General features: G+C 38.6%; 1 protein-coding gene across 1 annotated transcript; it reads right to left on the bottom strand.

Moving 5' to 3' along the window:
• Nucleotides 1-5,377: 5,377 nt before the first annotated feature.
• Nucleotides 5,378-11,712, bottom strand: MBL2 (mannose-binding lectin (protein C) 2, soluble). Its single transcript, XM_011938765.1, has 4 exons — nucleotides 11,463-11,712; nucleotides 10,689-10,805; nucleotides 9,265-9,333; nucleotides 5,378-8,508 (listed from the first exon to the last, which is right to left on the bottom strand). Exons 1-4 carry the CDS (start codon nucleotides 11,647-11,649, stop codon nucleotides 8,135-8,137), a joined length of 747 nt encoding a protein of 248 aa, XP_011794155.1. The 5' UTR covers nucleotides 11,650-11,712; the 3' UTR covers nucleotides 5,378-8,134.
• Nucleotides 11,713-11,930: the final 218 nt, after the last annotated feature.

Genomic DNA, 11,930 nt, shown 5'->3' on the forward strand with positions numbered 1-11,930 from the left:
TTGGTAGTGGCCACTGCATAGAGATTGTCCAAAGGACAGGTTCATGACTCCTTCAGGAGCCTGTAGTTTTTCATGAGTCCTGGGAAAAACCTCCATACATACTTGCTTTCGTTTCCTAGAATGGTTGCAGTACATTAACACAAGCTAGGTGGATTAAAACAACAGAAATTCATTTGCTCCGGTTTCTGGAGTCCAGAAGTCTGAAATCAAAGTGTTGGCAGGGCTACACTACCTTCAGACACTCTAGGGGAGAATCTGTTTCTTGCCTCTTTCAGCCTCAACTTTCTTTTTACTTCCTTCAGTGTTTGCAGATGTTTCTTTGCTTGTGGCTGCATTGCTCCAATCTCTGCTTCCTCATTCCTTCCTCTTCTTCTTCTGGACATCTGTCTCCAAACTACCCCTGCCCATCTTGATACATGTGATTTTATTTAGGGCCTGCAATGGTCTGAATGTTTGTGTCCTCTCAAAATTCCTATCTTGAAATCCTAACCCTCAATATGATGATATTAGAAGCTGTGGCCTTTGGAGGTGATTAGGTCATGAGGCTGGAGCCCTGCTAAATAGGGTCTGTGCCATTATGGAGTTTGTGACTCCAGAGAGCTCTATCAGTCTTTTTCTACCATGTGGGAACACAAGGAGCAGTCAGCTGTCTAGAACCTGGAAGAGGTCCAGAACCTGGCCATGCTGGCATGTTGATCTTGGACTTACATCTTCCAGGACTGTGAGAAATAAATTTGATAATTATAAGTCACCCAGTCTGCAATACTTTGTTATAGCAAACTGAAATGGCTAAAAAAGGGCCGAACCAAATAATCCAGGGTAATTCCTCCTCTCAAGATCCTTAATCATATCACGTATAAGATAGTATGCACTATTTTGCCCTGTAAAGTAATATTCACAGGTCCTAGAGATTAGGATATGAATGTTTCATTGGAAGTTACCTTTCAGCTAACAGTACTTTTCATATAAAATTGGTCAAACTGGTAAGCCCAAACTAAGCATTACTATTCAGATATTGGTGCCCAGAAGGGTGCTCTAAGGGAGCAATCCCTTTTCCTGATCAAGCATTAATCTTCCTGACTTTCCTGGTGATGCATGTGGAACTCACATAGTGAGATAGGACTGCACAAAGTTTGTGTTATTCCATTTCCCATCCTGTCCATCTCCATGCAGTTTCCTCTGTCTTGTCCATCAGGCCCTTCTGAGTAGCAAATGTACAGTTACAGGGGTCTCATTCAGGTAGGGAAATTTCCTGGGTCTGGGGCCTCCCTTAGGCCCAGGTAGGTGTATTACTTTCCTCATGAGACATACCAGGCCTGTGTTCTTCAGGTCCATGAGGGTGGTGATGGACTCATGGACACAGAGTTCTCAATGGGTGGCCAAATGACTGCCTATTGCTGGCAAAGGCCCTATTTCCCTCCGTGATCATGGATTCCTACAAAATGAGAGCTGGAGAAGAGAGGGATCATAGTCAGACCTTTGAGTAGAGTCTGGCTTCTATGCATCTATGATTGTTTGTATGTTTGCTGTATACGTGTTTATTTTGTGTGTCTCTTGGGTGTTTGTGGTATGCATGCTTGTGTGTGTGTAAGGAGGGGTACAGTACTGCCTCATCATCTTTTTTATGTATCATTCTGTCCTTCAGTGTGAAAGTGGTTGCCTATCTTCAGCAGTTTCTTCTTTTGACTGTCCTTGGCAGTTTCATCTCTAAGTGGTGCCTCATCAGGTGGATGTTAAGGGGAGACAAGTCTGAAAGGAAGAGCTAGGTTACGTAACACTGGCCAGAACAAGAGGAATGGCTTGAACCTATTTATGACCTGGAGTATGGATTAACACATGGAGAATATGCTTGATGACATGAGTTTGGAGTGAGATAGTTGTGAATTTTCAACTTTATAAGCTCCCTTACATGAACTGTGAGCTCGCTGCAAGTATCCCAACATCTTAGGTTCTCTTTTCCTCATTTCTAAAATGATGTTTTATGAGGCCATGGTGCAAAGTTTCTAAGTACAAAATATGGCACATGACAGGTACTCAGAAACCCCTTCTACAAGTTTTTCTTCACCTCTTGTTCCACTGATCCTCCTGTAAAGATTTAAATCACATGGCACCCAACCTGTGCACACACCTAGCTCACTCCTGGTCCTCTCCCAGCCAGCTCCCCAATACTCACTTTGGTTCCACTGACTAAGTCCTGCTGTGGGTTACATGGGCTCACTGGGCCCCAAAGTTCTCCCTCACCCTTAGCTAAAAGCCTGGTGTCTGCCTGAGGGTGGCCTGCAGCTCCTTGCCCAGATTGGCCTTCAGTACTGTGGAGACACCTTCCTGTGACATCAACATCGAAGCCATCATTATTCTCATGAGCGTGGGCAGGTCCCAGGCCTTGAATCACACACACCACAGTAGCCCGCTCCCTCCTCATGAATCCCCCAGTGGGGATGTGAGCCCAGACCCAGGAGTGACTTTTTATGGAGGTCCTGGAAAGCACATGAGAATATCTCAATTCATTCATTCATTCATTCATTCATTCATTTTCTCTCTCTCTCTCTCTCTCCTGTAGTATACACAATAGGAGTCTCCATTGCCAAGTGTACTCATTTTCTAGGGCTTCCATAATAAACTACCACAAACCGGGTGACTTAAAACAACATAAATTTATTCACACACAGTGCTGGAGGCTAGAAGTCTGAGATCAAGGTGTCACCAGGATTGGTTCCTACTGGAGGCTCTGAGGAATATTCTTCTATGCCTCACTCCCAGTTTCTGATATAGGCCATTATAGGTAAACAGCCCTGAGGAATTAGCAGCAGTTTCCTGGCTGAATGGTTCCTCATATTCTGTGTTTTCTCATGGAATGGAAGATTTTAGTAGAAAACAAGTTTGTAGGCAGATGTATCAGAAGAAGCTGGCAGAAGTTTCTGATACCAGTATTGTCCACAGTCTTTGGCATTCCTTGTCTTAAAGATGCGTCACTCCAATCTCTGCCTCCTTCATCACACAGCATTCTCCTTTTGTGACTGTGTGCCCAAATTTCCCTCTTCTTATAAGGGTAACAGTCAGTGGATTAGGGCCAGCTCGAATCTAGTGGGGCCTCATCTTGTCTTTATTATAACTATAAATACCCTAATTCCACATAAGGGTGCAGTCATAAGTCTTGGTGGTTAGGACTTGCATAGATTTTTTTTATTTTTTATTTTTTTTGCGACACTATTTAGCACACATTAAGGAATGGGAATGCCTGACCAAGGACATTGAAGGTGGTCTGTCATGTGTTTCATTTCTCCTCCTTTGGTCCCTGGCCATCCCTTCCCGGTTTTGTCTTTTATTACTGGCTTATAGCAGTTGTTTCTGTATCCTTTGTATGCTTTGACAGATACAGGCCAATATTTGCAAATATTTTTCTCCCAGTCATGGTTTGCCTGTTTTCCTAATGTTTAACAAACTGAGTTAATCTTTAATTTTGATGAAATTCAATTTATCATTTTTACTTGAATAATAATTGAGTTCTCTAAGACAATTTTGCCTAATGCTAAGTTACAAAGTATATCTGTACATTTTAAACCTAGATCTTTTTAGCTCTTATGAAATAAAACTTTAAGAGAGTGAGCTAGCGAGAGATAACCAGAATGTAAATAGAAAACAACGTGACAGAAAGGAATGTAGCTCTTATGATCCTTTGTACTTGTATGTTATCAGTTGTCATGCCTCCTCTCTCGTTTCTGATTTTGAGTCGTCTCTGTATTTTTCTTAGTTATTTTAGCTAAAGTTTGGAAATTGTATCATTTCACAAAAATTAATTTTGAGTTTCATTGATCTATTTGCTTTTCTACTCTCTATATCATTTATTTCTGTTCTGATCTTTGTTATTTCCTTCTAAAAGGGCAAAATATTAGTGACAATACAGAAAATATGAACAAGATTAATATACTGACCTAATGATATACTAATCAACTGTAAAAACCACATTATTTCTAGTGCACATAATACATTTACCATTCTAAATCATAATCTAGATCATAAAATAAAATATTAACAAATTTCAAAAGATTGAACTCATATAAAAGTATATTTCTGGATACAGTGGAATTAAACTATAAATCACTTACAGCAATATAGCTTTTAAAATGCTCAAATATTTAGGAATTAAACAACACACTTATAAATAAACCATGAGTCAAAGAAGTCACAATGACAATTATAAAATAATTTGAATTGGATATGAAAAACATATTTTGAATTTGTGACAAAAGATACACATCCAAACATGTGGTATGCAACTGAAATAGTTCTTAAATACAAATTATAACCTTAAATGATTATATTAGCAAAGAAGGAAGGAAGAAAATCAGTTCTCTAAATGTCAATTAAAAGAAGCTAGAAAAAGAATGGCAAATTAAACCTATGGAAGATCGATACAAGAAAATGATAAAGATAGGAACATATATAAATACATGTAATCATAGAGGTTAGTAGAGAAAAGACCAAAAAGGAGCTTTTGGAAAAAATTAATAAAATTGACAAATCCTTTGCAAGATTGATTAAGAAAAAAAGAGACAGGCCAAGCACGGTGGCTCACGCCTGTAATCCCAGCACTTTGGGAGGTTGAGGCAGGCAGATCACCTCCCAGATCAGGAGTTCGAGACCAGCCTAGCTAACATGGTGAAACCTCGTCTCCACTAAAAATACAGAAATTAGCTGGGCATGGTGGAGGGCATCTGCAATCCCAGCTACCTGGGAGAGTGAGGCAGAAAAATCTCTTAAACTCGGGAGGTAGAGGTTGCAGTGAGCCAAGATCATGCCACTACACTCCAGCCACTCCTGCCTAGGTGACAGAGTGAGACTCCGTCTCAAAAAAAAAAAAAAAAAAGAAAGAAAGAAAGAGATAAAATACAAATAATTATAACAGATACATATGCACTGCTATAGATCCTACTTATATTGAAAAGAAATATGAAGGTATTTTAACAATTTTATGGCAATACATATATATTCAGAGGAAATTGACACATTTGTTGAAAAATATAACTCACTGAAACTGAACAAAAGACAGAAAACATGAATAGGTTTAGATCATGAGGAAATTAAATCTGAAATTAAAATCATTTCCCAACAGAAAACACCATGCCAAGATGGCTTCACTGGTGAATTTATCTAACATTAAAGTATAATTTTACACAAATTATTTTAGATAATGGGAGCATGAGAGCACATTACAGCTCATTTCAATAAGGCTTACATAACCTTGACACCAAAACCTAGCAAGTGCATTAAGGAGGGGAAAAAAAGCCAGTATCTCTCATGAACATAGGTGCAAATGTGCTAAACAAACTATTAATAAATCCACTCCAATAATATATACACAAGAATAAATGTAATGAAATGGAGTTTATTCCATCAAAGTAAGGTTGATTTAATTTTTAAAAATCAATACGTGTTATTTATAATATCACATGATCTCAGTAAAAAGCATGTATCTAGTGGCATGACTATGTGTATTAAGACCTAAAATATAGTATCCTGATAGTTTACTACACATTTTAAAGGTGTTAACTTATTTCATTGTCCTCACAATTTTCATGAAATAGGAATCATTATTTTCTCCCAGCTGCAAATACGTGGCAGAAACACAGAGTGTTTAAGTAACTGGCTCCAGATCAAGTAGCAATTAAGTGACAGAGCTGTGAATCCAGTTTAGATAGGCCTGACTGGAGCACTTCATTATATTGTCTTTCAGGAGTCTATGCCTGTTCTAGTGGTCTCTGTATTTGGGTTGCTAACCAGTGCAATAAGGCAAGAAAAAAAATAAAGCAATTGGGAAGAAATAAGTATTGCCATATTTTCAGCTTACAAGACTATGCACATACAAAATCCAGAAGAATCTACAAATTACTAGAGTTAAGAAATAAACTTATTGAAGTTACTAAACATTGTAAGACTACATACAAAACTTAACTGAATTTCTGTCTACAACAATAGAAAAGAAAAAATATTAAAAATATATTATTAAAATCCCTAAAACCACCAAAACAAGATATATAAGGTTTTTAAACTAAAAATGTCAAAACATAGCAATAAAGTTAAATAAATTCTAGTTAAATGAAGAGATACACTATGAACATCGATTAGAGATTCAGTAGTAAGTTGTCAGTTCTGCATAAGTTGATTCATCGAGTCAGTGTGGTCCCAATGGAAACCTCATCAGGTTTTTGCAGAAATTGAGAAGCTGTTTCTAATATTTATATGGAAATCTTGACTTGAAGAAGAACAAAGCTGGACTATAGTTACAATTATAAATATACAGTAATTAAAACAGGGTACTGTTTGACACAAGCATCAACAAATAGACTAGTAGAATAGACAGCCCAGAAACAGACACACACACATACAGTTACCTAACTTACAAAAATGCACCACCCTAATTCAATGGAGGAAAAATGGTCTTTCCATAAATAGTGCTGTATCAAGTGGATACCTATTCTACCAGGAATAGATAGAATATTTATTAATAAAACTATTAGAAAAAAATGGAAAAATATCTTCATGATTTCAAAATCATGAAAAATATCTTCATGGTTTCAAAATCATGAAAAATATCTTCATGATTTTGGGATGGGCAAAAATTTCTTAAACATGACACAAAAAGCACTAATTTTGGAAGAAAATATGAATAAGACTTTCAAAATTAGGAAATTTTGTTCATCAAAATTCAACATTAGGAGCAAGTCAAAAACTAGCAAAATATTTGTAATACACATTAAAAAGGACATATTCAGAATATAAAAATAACTTAAAAGTCAGTAAGAAAAATATTGGCTAAGTAATTTAAACAAAATATAAAAGATATGAATGGGTACTTCATAAAAGAAGATACCCAAGTACCCAATCAGCAGATAAAAAGTGTTCAACCTTATTACATGTTGGGGAAATACAGATTAAAACCATGGGGAAATATCACTTCACATCCCCAGTAATAATTAAAATTAAGAGAACTGAAAACATTGGCTTTTTACAAGCACATAGAGCATCTAGGACTGCCGCACATTGTTGGTAGGAGCATAAATTCATACAATCACTTAGGAAAACTGGTAGTATCTACTGAAACTAAATACATGCTTTCCTCATCCTCTACCAGTTCCAATCCTGGATAGGTAGAGAAATCCGTGCACCATGTCCACCAGAAGACAAGTCCAGGAATGTTCGTGGGTTCTCTTCTTCATGGTCAAAAATTGGAAGACACTTAAGTGCCTATTAACAATAGAATGGATGAACTGAGGAATATTAATATAAGGGAACCCTACATGGCAATGAAAAGAATGAAACTTCTGTACATATGACATGAATGAATCTCACAGATTTAATTCTGAGTAAACAAGACATACAACATTACACACAGTATGATTCCAACTACACAATGTTTATAAACAGACAAAATTACTGTGCAGTCATGGAGGTCAGAATAGTATTTTCCTAGAAGTTAACACTAGGAGGACTTATAAAGGGGCTTCTAGGGAGTCAAAAACATCCCGTATTTTAATCTAGAAAGTGAGTATATAGGTATGTATGTGAGTGAGAATTTGTGAATCTGTTTGCTTGAGATTTGTTATTTATGTTCTTTACATGGTTTAATATCTCATTAAAAAGAAAACAGAGTTCATAAAGTTACAAAATAGATTTTATTAATACCTGAAACTTGTTAAAAAGCTATACTATTAAACTGTGGTGATGTCATTAGGGGAGCCCTCTACCCAAAGAGAAAGGAAGGCTCAACAGAGCACAGGTGTTTGTTGTAAATGGAAAAATAAATCCATCTTATGTTCATATTGCAGCAAGTTAATGCTACTGAAATTATTGCAGCTTAGTTAAACTAGATAATTAACATAGGATGCAAAAGATAGGGTCTTGTGGTATATATTAAAAATATATTGTTATATAATTAGCATGAATACTACTGCTGCTACTAACTACTACTACTATTATTATTGCTTTGTTGGTGCTGTTAGTGATCATTTTTAGTGACTGCCACAAAAGGAACAATACTGGATAAGGGGAAATTTATAAAATTTATCTTTTCAAGCAGACTGTGGGCCTGTGGGTTGCAGTAAAAGGACAAGGAGGGCCTGAGTGATGTGACCCTTCAGATAGGGAACTCGCAGAGGGCCAGATGGGAAGAGGAGCAGGGAACGTCATTCCACTTGCCATTTGTCAGTAGCAATACACAGTCTTCATCAGAACCAGCATTGTTGGGCTCACCATTGTTCCAGTTTGTGTAGGTCAGTCTATTTCCTGTCAGATCCACAAACTGTCCTTCTGTGTTCTCATCAGTGATGCCCAGGAAGGCTTCCTCCTTGATGAGATTCTGGATGGCTCTGTTCTCTGCAGCATTCCTGGGGGTGGCCACAGAGGCCTGAAACTTGGCACACAGGGCCTTCACTTTGTCAAAGGTCATCATTTCACCATTGGTCAGGAAGAACTTGTTCCCAACTTGTCTGCCCAGAGAGAAGGTCAGCCCTAAAATGTGAAAAAGTGGGTGAAATTGGCTTATCCTTAAGCCCAACTCAAGGTATTTCTCAAGAAAAAGTCTTCTAGAGTAGAGTTGCCAGATAAAATATAGTATGTCCAGTTAAACTTGAATTTCAGACAAACAATGAATATTTTAGTATATCTCCTATATAATTTTTCAGACATACTTATACTAAAAATGTTTTTAAGCTGAAATCCAATTTAACTGGTGCTTTGTCTTTTTCTTTGTTAAATATGGCAACCCAAATGTGAACAGACAGACTGGTACAAAGGCCTCTCTGTGCTTTCAGATCAGAATTCTAAAAGACATATAATTTGGACTTCCAAATTATAAATTATTAACTTGAGACCAAACAAAAAAAGTCTGAAAATATTTGCCCCAGGCAGGTTAGACCCCATGTCCAGGTCTCAATACCAGTGCAACAAAGGGATATAAGTCCCATTTTCAGTGAGCAATATCAGAGGGTAAAATATTAGGGTCTCTCGAGTTAGACTGACTTCCATCTATAAAGCTCCCCTGCCATTTATTAGCTCTGTGCATTTGAGCAAGTAATTTAACTTCCCTTTGCCTCCATTTCTACCAAAATGTTGTGAGAATTTCATGAGGTCAGAATATGAGAAATGCCTATCAGGGTACAGAAAATTATATGCATTCAATAAATATTTGTTGCATTCTATAAATATTTGTTGCATTCTATTTTTCCCAAATTTCAAGCTGCCTGGAGAGTAAGAGAAAAAGCTTACACTTTTTGATATGAGCCATTTCTGTTTGCAGAGCTTTTCTTTCTGATGCAGCCAGGCTACTATCACAATCTAGAAAATTAGAACAAAGTAAAGAAGCATTGTTGAGAAGGAGTCTCTGAACTGTGCATATACAAGGGAGTAGAGTATCTTTTTCAAATTAAAAAAAAGCTTATTTTACATTGATGTTTACACTTCAAAGGAAAATAAAAAATACTTAAAAGTCAAAAGAATGAAAAATCTCTATTTTCATCTAACCCCAAACATCACTCTTTGTCTGTTTACTGTATCCCAAAGTACACATACATATCACATGCACACATGTACTCCCTGATTACCTAGCAATCCGTAGACCAGGTTCTTCACAGATTATTTCTTTCCAAACAAATTGTTCTATCAAAACTAAAAAGAAATCTCTTGAGGCATTACTCTATTATGACCTGGTGAAGAGTGACTAAAAAGATTACAGAGTTTTTGCCTTTGAAGAGGTTTTGCTTTTGTTGTCTTTTGTTTTTGTTTTTCCCAGGTTTGTTCTGTTAGTCAGGAAACCAAGATTTTTGTGAGTTGTCCATTATCCAAGTGGGGAGGGCAAGAGCAAACCACTTGTTGTAGTAGATGGCAAAAATGGCCTCAATAGGGTATAGCTCCTCTCATTTAGACATGAGTCTATTTCACCACTCGACGAATCTGGGCTGGCCTTGTGACTTGTTTTGACCAATACAGTCTGGCAGAAATGATAATGTGCTCTGAGTCTTCAGGAAGCCTAAAGCCTTTCTTATTTCTACTCTTGGGAATCCTGTAGTCACTGCTATGTGAACAAGCCCCGGCTAGCTTGTTGGATGATGAGAGACGTGGTTCAATTACCCTCATCACTCCAGCTAACATTCAAACAACAGCCAGACACATGATTGAGACTATTGGCCATCAGTTGACCACAGACATATATGAGTGAGCCCAGCTTAAACCAGCAGACAAATCACATGGCTGACCCATAGACTTGTGATTTAAATTGACGGCTATGTTTTTAAGCTATTAAGCTTTGGCTTGGTTTCTTATGAAGTAAAATATGACATACCATGGTTACATGCTTTTGTAAAAATAGACATAATAAACCCACACTTAGATGGCCTATTTTTTCCCTCTAGGACCAGGGCCTCACATTGAACTACTTCAACTGACGGAGAACCCAGGCTCAGCTCCTACAGGGAGTGCCTGATGAGGGAGTTGTCTTTGAAAGTTTGTAAGTCTGTACTCAGGCACTTATAGGAATTCCCTAAGGCTCTAAGAATGAAGAGAGGGCTGAGGGCACTGGGTCAGAAAGCAAATTTGGGTATCTTCCTTTGAAGGAACAGGAGAAGGGGCACACCAGGTACTCAAGGTCTCAGAACCCTGGGTGCACTCAGCTCAGACCTTGCTGGGGTCCTTACCTGGTCTCTCTCCAGGGTCTCCTTTTTGGCCCTTTGGTCCTGGTGACCCAGAAGACCCTGGATTTCCCGGAGGCCCCAACTTTCCAGGAGGGCCTTGTAAACCTCTGAGCCCTTGGCCTGTTGGAAGAAAAAGAAAATGTGACTTAATATCTATGTTCTTTCTCTTCAAGGGTTGGATGCCCAGTCCCTTCTCAGGAGAAAGGAGACCTTGACCCAGGACTGACCTTTCTGATCACTGCTCTCAGTAACTGTATGGTATGCACCTGATAGCAATAACTTAAGAAATAAAGTTGCCATATGGAGGTTGCTGCAGGGAGGGTGCAAAGTGAAAATTAACTGCATTTTTTTTTACAAATAGTTGTGGTTCTCCTGTCCAGCCCACTGCTGCTGGATCTCTCTGTAAATAGGTTCCCCCAGTAAAACCTATGTTTGCTGGCTCCAGGTCTCTTCTTTGGCCTCTTGAACCTGGTGCCATCCCTATTGAAGTGAATAGGGGTCTGACATGACAATGACTATGACCCAGAGAAAAATTCATCCTGTGTCCCATGCGATGGCCTGACCTGTGGGCCACTTTTCTGGGCAGGCAAGACAACTGTCAGTCACAAACTGCTGTGTGGAAGTCTGAGATGCCAGAGAATGAGAGCTGAATCTCTGTTTTGAGTTACGGTATAGTTGAGAAAAATATACTCAAACAGGACATCAGTCTCTTCATATCCCCAGGCAGTTTTCTCTGGAAGGTAAAGAATTGCAGAGACAGAACAGCCCAACCTGTACCTGGTTCCCCCTTTTCTCCCTTGGTGCCATCACGCCCATCTTTGCCTGGGAAGCCGTTGATGCCTGGAGAGTTACAGGCAATCACCGCAGGGCAGATCTTTTGGGAATCCTCACAGGTCACAGTTTCTGAGTAAGATGTTGCCACCACACTCAGGAGAAGGAGAGGGAGTGATGGAAACAGGGACATGGTCCTCTCCTTGGTGTGAGAAAAGTCGGGGAAGATTATCTCAGTTAATCAACACATATGTACTGAACATGCCCTCTGTTCTACAACCTGGGTGCAGGCTATATAGAAATAGATGACCCATCTCTGGCCTCTAGTTGGGGATTTGGAAAAGTAAACATCCTTGTGACATTGCATGACTAGTACTTTAACAAAGGTAGGCACTGTGATGAGCAGTGGGGATCCTGAGGAGGGGTTCTTCTGTGCCTAGGTCCCTGGTGTTGCTGCTGAAAGACTATAAACAT

The sequence above is a fragment of the Colobus angolensis genome, unplaced genomic scaffold, assembly GCF_000951035.1.
Source record: "Colobus angolensis palliatus isolate OR3802 unplaced genomic scaffold, Cang.pa_1.0 Scaffold177, whole genome shotgun sequence".
Classification (NCBI taxonomy): Eukaryota; Metazoa; Chordata; class Mammalia; order Primates; family Cercopithecidae; genus Colobus; species Colobus angolensis.

Coding starts and splice junctions, on each gene's coding strand:
- MBL2 (XM_011938765.1), bottom strand. CDS start 11,649: ATGTCCCTGTTTCCATCACTCCCTCTCCTTCTCCTGAGTGTGGTGGCA. Junction 9,334..10,688: donor AGACCCTGGAGAGAGACCAG/GTAAGGACCCCA, acceptor CTAATTTTCTAG/ATTGTGATAGTAGCCTGGCT. Junction 8,509..9,264: donor AATGGCTCATATCAAAAAGT/GTAAGCTTTTTC, acceptor TTCACATTTTAG/GGCTGACCTTCTCTCTGGGC.